Consider the following 16166-nt stretch of genomic DNA (forward strand, 5'->3'; position numbering starts at 1 on the left):
TCAACGGATGATGAGGTGTACATGGATAGGACACGTGGGGTGGATCAACGGATGATGAGGTGTACATGGATACGACACGGGGTGGATCAACGGATGATGAGGTGTACATGGATACGACACGTGAGGTGGATCAACGGATGATGAGGTGTACATGGATACGACACATGGGGGTGGATCAACGGATGATGAGGTGTACATGGATATGACACGTGGGGGTGGATCAACGGATGAGGTGTACATGGATATGACACGTGGGGGTGGATCAACGGATGATGAGGTGTACATGGATATGACACGTGGGGGTGGATCAACGGATGATGAGGTGTACATGGATATGACACATGGGATGGATCAATGAATGATGAGGTGTACATGGATACGACACGTGGGGGGATGAACGGATGATGAGGTGTACATGGATAGGACACGAGGGAGTGGATGAACGGATGATGAGGTGTACATGGATACGACACTTGGGGGTCACTGGATCAACGGATGATGAGGTGTACATGGATAGGACACGAGGGAGTGGATGAACGGATGATGAGGTGTACATGGATAGGACACGTAGGGGATCAGATAACTTAAAGAGCTTGCTGTTGCTGTAACATGTTTACAACTAACAGATCCTTTTTGATCACTAAAACTACACATTAAAGATATTTTCCTGTTTAGAATAGCAGTGTCTGCATAAACTAAGTTTATTGTCCTAATATTTGTAGTATGTACAAATAATATATATATTTTTTTTAAAAGACAAAAGAATATTGATTGCTACACATTAGCACAGGACCTCAAACACATTGGTATTCTGAAAAAAGTTTTATATATATATATATATATATATATATAATTCGTCGCCATAAAATCTCAGAAGCATTTTACAAAGTACATTTTAAAATTATTTAATGTTTGCTGTTGACAGTTTATATGAAATGTGGAATCCATAAAAATATTCCATATCTACAGCAAGGTATGGAAATCATAAAGTACCTTCTTTTCTTAATTAGCTGACGTGATACAGGGCTTGAAATACTGTCATGTGAAAATTTACCTGCTATATCTAATTCAAAATCACAGGTCATTTTCCAAAAGACTAATTCAAAATCACAGGTCATTTTTCAATGATTGTCTCATGTGCTATTTATCCCTCGTTCCCTTGTAATTTAAAAAAAAAAAAATGCTCTAAAATATATCTCTGAGGTCCTAATTTTCCATACACTATCTCAATGCCTCTCCTCTACCCGTGCGTTCTTATTTTCAGCAGGCCATAATCTTCTTAGCAGGACTGGTTTTGGTCTTCTGCTTTAAAAAAAAAATGACAGCATGCCATATTTTACGCCCTACGATAGTAATGCTATTTATCCTATAACTTACCCATGATATCCATGTCATAAACCCATGTGATAATTTGGTGTATTAACCCGGTTAATAATGCTATGCAAATCTGCAAGGTCTCTAGGTCTCCAAACAGACCTGTATACCTGAGCGTAACATTTTCAAATATTTAGTTAAAATAATTTGTCCTAATTGTCATATTACCAAAGGCAGGGACTTTAGTTCTGTGATTTACTAAAAATTGAATTAAAATGTTATGTTAGAAGTGCTATAGGATAAATAGAATTCGCTACTCATGTTTTTTAATATGTAAAATATCAACCTCGTCTAGTTAATCGGTATTTGTCTCGGCAGAGCCTCGACAAATACCGATAAGGGGGCATACTTTTAGTATGTACGCATTTTGAGGGGGTGGGGGGGTTGAAAATTTAAGAGCCATTTTGCGTACGGCGGCGGGGGATTTATTAGGGTAAAATTAATATATATATATATAGTTAATTTGATTATTTACTGACGTTCTAGATCGTCGGCACCTGTTTTGTTCGCCATACTAACCCTTTGCATCATTCCACTGCATGACCTTTGTGTCATTTGACACACACATGCATGGCCAAGAAAATGGCCTCCGGTGGTGATAATTATGACAAATATTCCCAACTTTTGAAATGTATAAACCCAACCAAGAAGGCGGGCGAGGTTCAGGAACTTGCTGCGGCCGAATGGAAGTTGCTGAAGGATGACGATTCGGCCTTTCCTGCCTGCCCCAGTACCAAAAAGGTCTTCTAATTCAGGGCCAGTTATTCCTGATCCGAAAGATGTCCGCCCAACAGATATGTATCCAAATCTATGGGAGAGAATGGCTTTGACATCGCGTGTACCCCAAGTACTCAAGATATACAAGGCGATCCCGTATGATTCATACTGCCCTACAATAATGAAGGACATTGATGGGCGTGTGTGCAAGAAGTGTGGAATCTATTTCCCCATCAATAGCGTCAGTGACCAGGCATCGCCGTGGAGGAGGGTGTACGGTTGAAACAATGGATGAAGGGCCGGATGCCTATGAGGCCATTCATGATGATCCTGAACACCTCAACGGCGACGCAGTCTTAACTGAGGAAGCAGAGCCTGTATTTGCACCGCCGATCTACAGAAATATTTTTGAGGCCCTTGGTGTACCTTGGGAGGCATTGGATGAATAACACTACAAATTTTCTCATTGATCTAGGCAGTCCTATTGTTTATCAATATTTTGTTGTCATGTGCCCCAAAAAGTTGTACCTACTGGTACTAAGTTCCGACTTTTAGGTTTATAGTTCCGAGTTAGTTCCAGTTTTATAGTTTTGTGATTAAATCATTAAACATGAAAAAAAAATTGTAATTAAAACAGAGCAGACGTTCCGGTTTATAATACATTTAGAAACATTTTATTCGTCGTCAAGCGTTGTTTAATACATTTGTACAATGAGCAGTATTCATTAATTATAGTATACCATGATGACATCGACGGTGGCATTGTCTACATTTACTGGTACTGACTGACGATCTTTTGCGTATGTACGCAAGGGGGGGGGGGGGGGGGTATGGGCACTGGCGTATGCAAAAAATCGGAAAATTGTGTGTACGTACTAAATGGATGACCCCTAACATAAGACTAGGTTGATATTTTCCATATTAAAAAATACTTGTGACGAATCCTCTATATACAGATTTCTTCAGCCAATAGACACACTAGCATGGGATCAAGTGAGGCACAGTGCAAATGAATGTACTGTGTTATTTGTACGCATATTATAATACTTGCAATAATCTTCTAAGTGAAATAACGATGGGTTTTAAAATTAAATATACTATTACTAGACAATATAAAAACTTTACAATACTAGCAATAATACTTACAGGTACTTCTAAATTAAAAATGCATTCATTATAAATAATAAAACACATGTTCATTAAAATGAGTTCATAGTAATTGATATAGTGTCTAACTAGCAATAAATACAAGGGTGCCCCACTGTTTAGTGCCACCCTGCCAGATGACAAATCAGTCAACTCGTGCTTTTTGGTTTTAAAAAAAAAATCATTCTCTCATGTTTACCCTGGGTGGGAATTGTGAGAATGGAGCCATGAATCCCTGGTTTGCCACAAAAAATCATATCGACAGATATAACAAGACCACAACCTAGGTAGACAACCTTGCTAACAAGCTACTAGTACAATGGCAAGGTGAGATATACACCATAACAAACCAATATTAAAAGGTAGTTTGATTAGACAAGCATTCTGAGAATACTGCTAAAGCGGCTTGTCACATGCGATTTGTTGTAGTGACTAGAATTGTGTGTGGGAAGACATTACGTTATAAAATTAAATGACGTTAAACAAAGCTTGTCAGTTTAAAAATATTTTGCGGGAAATGTAAGTGCCTACAAATTCCACTGAAATAAAGAAAACATGAATGTAGACCATTTACTGATGGTATTATGTAACAAAACAATTATTGACCACATCTCGACAGCAATAGGTTTTATGAACCCATGAAATCTGGACATTTTGATATGTTTACATGCAGGTGAAAAAACACGGAAGTAAAAAACTAAACAGTTGTACTTTAATGTGATTTGATTGGCTGAGAGCTTACGATCTGTCGTGAGAAATAGAACATGTTCTAATCAGTACGATTACGACACGACTTGTCGCTCCGGTTTGTATGTTCTCATAGTACGATTCCGTCGCATGCAACAAGTTGGTACGACTAATCGCATAATGAGAACGCCCCTTAAGCAATGCATGTCTCCACAAATGTTCTGATCTCCAAAGTTCAAGGGTCATATCCCTGTGAAATATAAGTAAATTCCATTTTTGACAGTTAAGTTCCTTGAATAATTCCCATTGATAAAAGGTCAAACTTGATCTGAACATAACTGTCAAAAATGGGTAAATCTTTATGAAACTTGGATCTGTAACTGTCCATGATAAAGCAGCTCAATATCTTGAAACATTGACAGCCGGACAGAGACAAAACCTAGTCCCCTCCAGTTGGACAGGTAGGAGACTAATAAAGGTCGCCAGGTCTGTTTTACAAACAGGCTGCCAATTTGGCAAGATCATGTGCTTCCACGAATCCCAGATTTTGGGTTGGAAATGTAAGAGATGGAATCCTAAAACATCTATATTAAATCATGTTTGTGATTCTGGTGAAGTTAAAAAATTTAATAATCCCCAAATTCAATATCTGATAAACCTTAGTGTGAATTCAATTGGCGGATTACAATGGTTTAAATACTGGTATCTATAAATACACAACTCCTGCAATGGCCCACGGCAATAGGCAATGCTGCGGAGGTTTTAGTTCTCTGCAGCTCTTTTTTGCCTTGGACTATTCAGGCTCTTGTTTCCAATGTTTTTTGCCATGGACATTTTCTTAATTGCAGGGGTTGAGTACAGTATTGATAAAGCAGTTACACTGCAACAACACAGGGCCCAATGACATTTGTGTTATCTTCGGCATACTATGATTGTAGTAAGTCATAATGATCTACATAATTTGTCAATTGGTAGTCAACAGTCATATTAGCATGCTTTTCATTTACACTTGAAGAATTCAATTTCATTCTGGTTGCTATACGATCAGTATTTCTTTGGTTTAATTTTAATTTCTTTTTGTGCAGGTATATCCAGTTGTAGTTCAAGCATGTCATCTTGGGCTCAGCTGGAAGTCAACCGTCTTTTAGGAAAATACAATGTTTACACAAATACACACAGGATGTCAATTTGTCATTGTTCACTCTTCTAGATGAAATGATGGGTATTCTTTTAACATTTCCACACAACTGAATCATATGATGTTTGTGGATGGCAGTTTGTCAGAATATATCCAACATGCACATGTGTAAAATGACTAGTACATACTCTAAAATGTAATGCACTGTAATCAACTGGTTTCTTTTCATCTCTTGCTTGTACAAGTGAATGTGCAATGTAGTAGTACATGTCACCACTACATGTAAACTGTTGCACTTGAAGGACTAGTGTGTTCACATGGTCTCAAACACTTACACTTCACCAGGTGAACAAGCAAGAAACCAAGTCTGATTGTCAGTGTTACATGATCCGTTCACACATTTTCTTTACAATATCACAGAAGTGCTCACTGAATAAAACCACATACTCTGGTTGTACAACCTCCTACGTTCTGGCATCTCCTACACTCTGATATACAACCTCCTACATTCTGACATAGATCTCCTACACTCTGATATACAATCTTGTACACTGATGTACATTTGCTTCATTTGGCCACCATCTGATTTTCACTGTGGTTGAAATCGATGCAAATGTGTAATCAGTCACATTTAGATGAAAAGGTGGCAGCAAGTTCTGCCTCTGCCAGTGCTATAAGCGTTTTAAATTGCGTTTGCTCTTCTTCCCTCCAACATTGTCCGTCTTGGCCTTCTTGCAGGCGACGGGAACACACGGTCGAGCTTGGTGGTATTCCGTCAAACACTTGATACAGAAATCATAGCTGCACTTGAAGCAGATGCCCCGCTCCTCCACGGGAACCACTTTGGAAGCAAAGTGACACTTTGGACAGTGGCAGAGTCGTTCTTCATGCTGCAGTAACTGAGCAGCCTAAAGTTGGAAATCAGAAAAATTAGTGTTATTACTATTAGTGTAAACACATTGATCCTATTTTGGAAGTCCAAAATTATCCTCAATTTTCTTTCTTTTAAAAATTTAGAATTTAAATAATGCCAATTACAAAGTAGTTAGTTACCACCTACTAGTATAGTATATAGACATTATTATGCAAGCGCTTTGTGTTCTACTGATTTTATGAAACGAGTTATTTTTTTAATGCATAACAAGGACTGTCTCAAAATGTTTCAACTACAACTAGAAGACGACGACGAAATGACGTCATATTTCACATGCACAGCCTGAGCTAGGACGGTGGAAGCAACATCATGTTATGACATTGCTTCCCAAAATTATGTCATTACACTTGTTTTACATGTGTGCTTTGTATGGTTTTTATTAAACATGTGGATAATAATACTTAGTTGTATAATAGAAGACAATTTACTAAGTTTATAGCCATTCTAAGATGTTTCCATATAAACAAAGCCTAAATCTACATGTTAAATACATTTTCTTGTTTAGAATACCAGTGTTTGTATAATCAATTGTTTGTGGTCATGTACTAATGTCTGTAGCAGTCAGTTTTCATTTTTACATAAAAAGGTATCACTGAATTAAAAAAGAAAAGAAAGATAAGCAAGCACAATAACATATAATAGTGAATTATTTAACTAGGTTTCTTTTGCTTGTACTAAAACTGAAAATAAAATCTGCAAAGATTTATTTTTAAAAAAGAAGAAGAAAAAATAAGTGCAAAGAAGTTTGTGTGCATTGTAGTTCTGCTGACAATTTTGTCCTGATAAAAACGTACGGAAATTAGCAATGTTGAATCATTTTATAATTCTTGAAATTAACACGTTTACTTTTTTCAATTTTGATGACTGGGACGAAACATACGTAAAATGTTTATTCTCTCGGCGGATTAATCACTGAGATCAGTCCCTATTTTAGGAGGTTACAATTTTTTGGTCCCGGCAAGAAATGTGCGGGTTTTGTGTAGTATCCAAACAGCACCTATCGCCCATACAAACATGTGTTTAAACACTAAGGCATATTTTTCACCTAGACCCCTAAAAATGGACACTAAGTTTGGTTAATTTACAAACCTGTAACACATTTAGATACAACAGAGAGAAACAAGAGTCTGTGACATTGAAATGCCCTTAAAAATAGACTGAAACGCAACAATCATTACTTCTCAGACGCAAGCGGATTTTTAAAAATATGAAAAATGCATTTTGTGGTATTAGAAACACCAGGATAACCAGAAACACTTTGGTTGTACAGAAATGCATAATCTAACCAATAAAATGTAAATAATGTTTGATTTCAGTGATCATAAACGGCTATAATATTAATAGTAAACAAAAATATGCCTTAGTGTTTAAAAATTAGGGTCTGTCAAGGGAATCGAGTGCTGTGATTGGCCGAAATACTTTACAGGTCATTGGGATTACCAGCAAGGTGTGGAAATGTTTATATCTGTACTATTTAAAAAATAATAATAATAAAAAAATCGAAATGAACAATGGTTCGCAAATTGGGAAACGGTGCACCGAACCGTGGGCCTAAACTGCGATTTTTGGTAACATCGAATAATCGTCCCATCCCTAAAGACAAGCATTCTCAGAGTACTACTAAAGGCAGTGTTCGAAATAAGCACTTCTTCCGTTTGTCCTGACAAGTGAAAACCTATTCGGACAAGCAAAATGTACCTTGTGGTTGTTCAGTGGACAACTAAATATTTTCAGTGCAGTTTCATTTTTAGCTCTGTGAAAATGTGTAAATTGCCAAGAAAGTCAAACTTAATCTGCTACAGAAGACAATGAAGCTATATACAAAATTTCAGCTCAACATAATGAGGCATTGCCAAATAAATGTCTGGAAAACAAAAGTTTGTATATCCTAAGTTCAGAGGTCATAACTATAAAAAATGGGTAAATCACAATGAAAGTAAAACTTGATCTGCAACAGTTCATCATAAAGATATCATATATACTCCAAATTTCAATATCTCGAGGCATTGTGAACAACAAAACAAAATGTCTGTAAAAACTATGTGGAACAGACAGAAGGTCAGAGACGAAACCCAGTCCCCTCCAGTTGGATCAATAGGCGACTAATAATAGGCAGGTCAAAACTTTATCTCACCCACATGGCAACCAAAATGTTGTACATATCTAAGGTTAAATGTTAATCCAGTTTGCTAAGTGAAAATAAATGTTACATAAAAAAAAAAAGTAACAAAATGTTCAATAGCACACTACATGAGTATGTCTTAATTATATGACAAACCTTAGAAAAAGAAATGTCTTGTTTGTTTGGAGAAATTTCAAGAAATGGTGGCTTGGTCTGTAATTCAATATTCTGCACACAACCCAGTGTGGCACCGGAATTCGTCAAACCGCGATGTTGCCGATCTGATAACTTCCTGCCATAGTTTTCCTAAAACAGTAATGTGAATCACATTGTTATTTACAAAGGTAAATTAAATTACCACTAAATTTACAGTGTAAGAAACCAACTCTGTACAGATAATAAAACGTTAGTAGCAAAATATTTATTTTAGGCGCACTTTGATTTATAAAATTAAAAAAAATATATATTAATTTTGGACACTTTACTTAACTTTCATGAAACACCACATACTGATATTGTGCAACAATGACATTGTGTTTGTGTTATAAGATTGCAAGCACCTGTTTCGATAGTTTGTTTATCAAAGTATTTTATTTCACATGACAACCTTTGCGTCAAGTCTACACTTTGAAGGTGCATATTGTCACAAAATTAAACATTCATAAACACGAATGAACCATTACACTCGGGGATAGAAGGTAACGCTTGCAAGTAGAAATCCCTGAGGGTGAGTACAAGTTAAATGTCGCTAGTCCCCCAGGCGAGTAATACTGGGCAGTTGTGACCCAGATTCATGATGCGGAGAGTCTATTTTGCCAGTGAAACTTGTTAAACATACAAACTGTAGATGTATTTCATCAAAATAAATTGCCATGACAGATTGACAAAGACAAAAAGTATCGCAGTTTTGTTTGGTCTTGATAAATCCAGATATTTACTGCAAACACAATCGGAACTTTCCGGTGTTTGTTTCCGAATTCCGAAAATTGCTGTAATATTCAGATTATAGATGAGGCATGTTCGGAAGGGAATTTTTTATTTATTTGCGTGTGTGTTGGTGCTTTGTGTTCATTTCGTCAGTAATGAATAAACTCATTATAATAGATCATGTTGGCATCGATCGATTTTAACTAGCTGCTTCCAAACATCTCGAGTTTACCAGTGGACATCCGAGTGTATTAGGACAGCATAAAATAATTCAGTAACAGTAAAGATAATTCCTGAGTTGTATGACTTAAATTAATTTAATATTATAATTGCTATTATTTTTTGTAAACACCCCACCCTTTGCTGCCGCCTTTGTGGGTGTAAGTTAAAGAAACAAAAACATTTACTGAATGACGACCAAGTTGGTGTACTTTACTGTAATGTTTATCATATGTAATTATGATCTTTTAAAAAGTATTGTTAGCCAGAAACTTGTGACAATAGCTTCTAAATAAGAAATCTCCATTAAAGTTTAAACAAATACGAAAACTAACCACAAATGACAACACATTTGAAACTTATTCATTTTATTATGGATGTCCATTATATTTGCACCATTAAAGATAAAGTACAAGCAATATAGTAATGTGTGTTCAATCCTTGAATAACTTGCTAGATCCCATACAGATTTTGTCTTCTCAAACTGCTTCAATAATGAAATGGGGGTGGGGGTGGGGGGCTAGTGATTTTTCCTGGGGACTAGTAACTTTCCTCAGCTACTAGTCCACCGGGCCAGTGAAAATATTCCTACAGTTTGTATGTTTAACAGGTTTCATTGGTAAAATAGTTTACTGTCTGCATCGTGAATCTGGGTCACAACTGCCCAGTATTACTCACCCAGGGGGACTAGCGCCATTTAAATTGTACTTGCCCCCAGGGATTTCTACTCGCCTGGGGTGAGGGGGCAAGTGTTAGCTTCTATCCCTGTGTAACACGACATTTGATCTACCAGTTACGAACGGCTGTCAGTGTTAAGTTAATTGATCTAGAACAGTATCAATGTTGTTGACAATAAAAATCTGTCATTACAAAGGATTTTATTTCAAACGTGGGATGCCATAACAAAAATTATCTGAAAAACCCGACATAATTTCACAGAGTTCCAAGAGTAAAAATAATATGACCCCGATAGCTCTGATTGGTCAATATGCCAGTCTATTTTTAAATGCTGTATAGCAATTTACTAAAAAAAAAAATATTTATGATGTAACATTTACTTTTAAAAATTTCAGTATGAGCCAGGATGCGACTTTTTATCCAGTTCATTTGTACATCAAATACTACTAATGAAACAGTTTTTTTTTTTTTAAATCAATGATATTTACTTGTTTTAAGTGTTTTTATCATCAAAATAAGTGCATAAAATCCTAATTAATTCAACTGTCGTGTAAAAAAAGGAGAAAGTTCTCATACAATATTCGTATAATATACTTTTATTACCAGTGACCATACTGTCAACAACATTGTTTATCCTCATGTTGCTAAGTGGTGATTTTTCTCTTACCTTTACAATGCATACATGTACAAACTTAAAAGATGAAGTATAGGTATAACTTTTTCATTGGCTGCGGCATCAACTTTTGCATTTAGCTCAACATTGATTGTACAAATGTAGCTACATTTCTCATAAATCACATGTCCTGCATCAGTAAAGATTCATTTATAGGTCTATCTTTGAATGTTTACCTCAGTGCACGTCAACATTTGTTTCTCAACTTTATTATTTTAATTTAATTTTGTGAAGTTTAATTTTTTTAATGTTTTAAAAGCATTTTTAACATGCATTTAGATAAATATCTACAGATGCACTATCAATGTCACTGAATAAGTTTATGGTAGGCCAGACATTTAATTCTGCAGAATTCTTGTTTGCAATTTACCATATATTTTTGAATTAATATATTATTATATTTTGCCTTTTGTTGGTATTTTTATAATCATCTGCTTTAATTGGAATTCAAAATATGAACTCGTCAGTACAGAAATTATAGTTTTTGGACAGTTTCTTCTTTCTGTTCATCATTATCCGATAGACCAAACTGTCAACAATGTATATTAATATAAACTGTTGATGGTTGACAATAGCAAAAATCTCAATGACACAATTGATTTGAATCCCCCCAACCCAAGTTTATCTTCCACATGTATATCTTTATCAATTACATCCTTCACTGGAGAAATGTTGGTTTATACATTCCAATTCATGTTTGGATACCTGTATCTGCCAAGGAATAAACTTAAGATTGTATTTGAACAATTCTTTGACACAATATTCATTGTATGAGTACACCATTTTGGACTCCCAAAATGGAATATTTGGTATATAAATACAATATTCATTAAACTGGTGGATTATTAATAATTCATTGTTTGGTCAAAACACAGAATCATAGAATTAATTGATAATAATATTTTTGTATCTACATAAATCCATGTTAAATATTCAAACATGCTCCCCCGAATGTCCAGGTTCTCTGTTTCCGATTCTTGATGGTGAGAGCAAAAATATTGAAAATAAAAATAATTTCTTTTAGGTACATGTGCATTATCTTGTCACTTTTGCCAATTTCTCTATATAGATATTTAATACATTTAAAAAATCTTTACTGAATTTAACCTGCTATCTTGAATGTCACGTCCTAGCTCAAAGTTTGAGGTAGTTATTTTAATCATTTAACACAACCAGTCATCATTATAACTTTTATACTTGGAACATAGAGAAGAATTAAAAAGGATTTTATTTCTGAAAAATAGTTTTTAAATAAAACTAACTTTTATATGTCAAATCAGCCAGGACGTGACATGTATTTTGACATAACAGTAATGAAATATTACCAAAAAACAAATGTCACGTCCTGGCTTACAAAAATATTTTTTTCAAATAAAACCCATAAAACAAAAGTAAATTGGCAATAAAAGTACATTTGTATGTGCTTACGGGTGTCAACTTTAAGCTATAATAAAAACTTAGTTTAACAGATCATTTTGAAATTTGCACACCAGTGTTTTCAGATTTGTATAGCAACGATAAGTACCAGACATATATTAAAAGTTTGCATGGACGCTACCGTTCTCGCCACATGTTTTATGTTTATGGTATTATTAAACAGGTCTTTCTATCAGCTACATAAGGTAAATACTGGCAATCAATATACAAAATTATTTTACGTATGCTGTTTGTTAAGTAACGTGCGTTAATTTTCATTCGCCAGATTGAAATTATGTGCGCTGTACAAGTGCACCCGCGCACCTTCAAAGATAAGGTCTGATTATGTGTACCTTTCCTGTGAAAGCTGCTTTGTTTTTCTTTACAAACTCGAGCCTCCTCCTGTCTGCACTCGGCATCCCTATACAGATCACTTTCCACTGACGGCTCACCTTACACATGCTGAAAGTAATCATAAGGTCATTAGTGTTTTTTAATTTATTTTAATTATTATTTGTCCGTTTTAACATCTCAATTACATGTACACAAATATATAAACACACCACTTTATAAATTGGAAGTTACAATGACAGAATTTTTTATGTGAAAAACAAATAGTGGAGAATGGGTGGGACTAAACATAAAATAAGTATTTGATTAATTTATGAAACAAAATGAAAAGGTGCTAAATAAATACGATATATTGAAAACGTGCCTACAATAAACAAGGCTATTAAAGGTATGTAGTATTCCACATGTTTCAATATGAAAGAACAATACAAATATAATGCAAACATGTATGAAAATTATGAACATCATGTTACATGTATGTATGTATGTATATTTAATTTACCGACAAAGATCAGCTGGTTCCAGGAAAGATAGTATGAGGCTGGTGTCAATACTTCTTAAGTGCAACTCTGCAATGATGTCCACGTGGTCCAGCCCAATCTTACGACCAATCAACCTATCAGGTTCTCGGGGAGAAAAATGTTTGAGAAATTTATCAAAGCGCTCCGGCTCCTCAGGTGAAAGTGCACTCAACACTCTGGCTTCTTCACGTTCACTTGAAGTGTATGGAGAAACACGGCTGTTACACTTACTGCCACTCTCGCTGTCGAGATCAAAACTGTCCATCGACATCTCTTTAAACCCACTACAGAACTCATCTTCGGGAATATCAAACAAATCAAAGTCTTTCAAACACTGTGTGGAACATGGGGGGTTGCAGTCTGGGGGGCACAGAGAAATGGGACTGTAGAGATGGAGGTTGGGGGCTGAGCGTTGATCAAGTGAGACTGGCGTGTTATTCAATATGATTTCTGCCGACAGGCGACCGTCACTTCCGTCGTGATCAGACAGAAACGTTAAGTCGCCCAGGGAATCTACATAGCCACTGTCGTGTTCGAGGAGCCCAGCACTGGCTGGACTCATCTTGTCACCCTTGAAGATTACACCCATGGGTTTCGATCTCGCACACACCGGTGTGCTCGTACTCAGTGACGTCATTGGACCAAGGAATTCCTTTTGTTTTGTAGGAAAATGACTTTCTGGCATCTTATGGGCATCCATCTAAAACAAAAAGTTACAATTTTGGTTTAGACTTTAGAGTTAGGATGTGTGAAAAATAAGGACCTCTGAGATGTAATTTAGACAGAGATGAATGGGTAACACTTATGAACACAAATCCAGAAATTTTAATATTGGTGGTTGGGTACCTGCATGTACTGTAATCTTTCTAAAAATTATTACAATATATCCATTAATTTCCAAGATTTTAGGGTATGTAATTTTACACTTCCAACACTGGCAGAAAGCCTGGGTACTGAGATTAACTAGGGCTAAGACTAGAGTTGCACAATGGTAGGGCTTCTAGATTATGGTAGCCCCACTCCCATGGCTAGTGATATTTAATGTTGGGCTCGTAAATAACTATTTTCTTGCCCGACGGCTACTGTAAAAAAAAAAAAAATTGCAGTGTAGTCTATTTTGTAAATATGAATATCCTGTCCCCACCCCAACCCCCCAATGTTAGTGTTTTTAAGCTGTATTTCCCTCTTTAGATGACGTATCTGATTATTACTATTATTTAGTAAAGTAGGGCTGGTAAATTTTTAATTGTGGCTAGTAAATGTTTTGTCACTGATCCCATGACACTACTTTTCAGATATTTTGCTTTATAATAGTGTAAAAATAAGCCCCCCCCCCCCCCCCCCCCCCCCCCCACTTTTTGTCACCTTCGTATGCCCCTGCATGGCTAGTGAATTTTATAAAAATTCTAGAATCCCTAACATGCACGAGCAACATGCAAATGAAACCATCGCTCTCGCAATTTTCAGAGGCCTGCTTTGTACATAGTTTATGGACAAGTTACTTTGCCAATCATGTGCAGATTGAGAGAGTTCGAGAGTAACCAGTAAACCCAGTAATTGGTGTACCAATTGTTAATAACGTCCACTCATAAGTTGATTCCAAATGCTTCATGGTTACAGCTATGAACAAACAAACACTTCGAGGAAAACACAAGTGTAAACTTAAGTTCAACCAGCCCTTTAGCAAAATGGTGTGGAGTGTAGCTCAGTGGTAAAGTGCTTGCCCGATTCAGTCCATGGGTGTACATGGGGGGGGGGGGGGGGGGGTTCGACTTTTTTTATAATTTAATATATCTGACATGTATTATTATATTTACTCAACATAGAAATATATGCCCAATATCTCTGCAATCTATTTTGGAACCCCCCTTTTCAAAATCCTATGTATTGGAACCCCCCTTTTCAAAATCCTATGTACGCCCATGCAGTCGCTCTAGGAGAGATCCCCATTGGGCTATTTCTTGTCCAGTCAGTGCACCATGACTGGTAAATCAAAGGCTGTGGTATGTGCTATTCTGTCTGGGATGGCACATATAAAAGACCCCTTGATACTAATTTAAATGGAAAAAGTGGGTTTCCTCTCTAAGACAATAGGCCTATATGTCAAAATTACCCAATGATTAATAAATCAATGTTCTCTAGTGGTGTCATTATTTCATACCCTGCATATATGAATATAATGAGAAATCTTTCCCAATTTTAGTATATTGATCAGAATTTTGTAAAGAGGACACCTCACCCTAAATCGAATATTTTACCTAACTCTGTAAAGTATAAATTTCAAAAAAAAGAAGTTAATAAGTAATTATTATAATATTGGCGGGAATCTGTCATGCAATGTTGAAATAGCATATTTAAGTCGATGACTGCCAGGTGCTTCTGTGTCGTCAAATTTCTACATTTAATCATTTACTTATAAAATAAAATCTTAAAAGTATAAACCATACAATGAAAAGCCAGTTTTAAGAATCCAAACCAAGTATCAAAGCTATATAAATTTACAACGTAGTTGCGTCAGCACAGACCAGTTCATATTACTCAATGGCAAGCAGTTGCAAAAGGCGCGACTCGCCCCACCCACCACTCACCTCAACATCAAAATACACGCAATCAAGAGAATGTATAAATGTTTTGTAGTAAAAGAGCAATAAATTATAGCAACGGTTAAATAACTAACTGAGTATAACGGTGCGCATTAAAGTAAATAACGCTTTTCATAAAATATTTTTCCGTCACTCAATAACACCAAAAGACGTGCCTTATTTTTCTTCGCTTTTCAAAACTCGTACCCTTTCTCAAAAGGGACCAATCAACGTTAAGGTGCTGATGTTGTTTATTTCACGAGACTTCGTGACGAGATTAACCTTTTCACTTCCGGTATATACACAAGTATGTGGAATTGTTTTTATTATCACTGTTTTATTAGTTTATAAATGAACTGTTGAAATTACGTTTGGGAAAATAATTGTTTATGCTTTAGTCGAACTGTAGCAACCAAATCTAGGCAAGAGTTCCTTTACCCCCCCCCCTCCCCCCATTATAAAAAATATATAACATTAGCCAAATCATTAGGCTTAGATGATGATTTATGATTAGGGTTAGTTAGGATTAACTTTAAGGTTAGAATTAGGGGTATGGGTTGATGAATATTTATAAGGGGGGAAATTCGGAACTGTTTTCCCCATTATGTCCATTTAAATAATGTCCTAAATTTAATTTGCAAGCGGAAAATAGGATAACCTAAATTAGATTTGTGTGAACGA

At 35.8% G+C, this 16166-nt stretch overlaps 2 protein-coding genes across 2 annotated transcripts; both read right to left on the bottom strand.

Annotated features, from left to right (window-relative positions):
• Nucleotides 1-330, bottom strand: LOC121378010 (merozoite surface protein CMZ-8-like). The gene has a single exon (XM_041506107.1). The coding sequence runs from the start codon at nt 328-330 to the stop codon at nt 1-3; it is 330 nt and encodes a 109-aa protein (XP_041362041.1).
• Nucleotides 331-2715: 2385 nt separating this feature from the next.
• Nucleotides 2716-15768, bottom strand: LOC121376798 (F-box only protein 5-like). The gene is made up of 5 exons (XM_041504573.1): nt 15492-15768; nt 12885-13603; nt 12385-12493; nt 8275-8424; nt 2716-5970 (listed from the first exon to the last, which is right to left on the bottom strand). Exons 2-5 carry the CDS (start codon nt 13601-13603, stop codon nt 5734-5736), a joined length of 1215 nt encoding a protein of 404 aa, XP_041360507.1. The 5' UTR covers nt 15492-15768; the 3' UTR covers nt 2716-5733.
• Between the last annotated feature and the right edge of the window lie 398 nt (nt 15769-16166).

Source organism: Gigantopelta aegis, chromosome 7 (assembly GCF_016097555.1).
Source record: "Gigantopelta aegis isolate Gae_Host chromosome 7, Gae_host_genome, whole genome shotgun sequence".
In the NCBI taxonomy this organism is placed as follows: domain Eukaryota; kingdom Metazoa; phylum Mollusca; class Gastropoda; order Neomphalida; family Peltospiridae; genus Gigantopelta; species Gigantopelta aegis.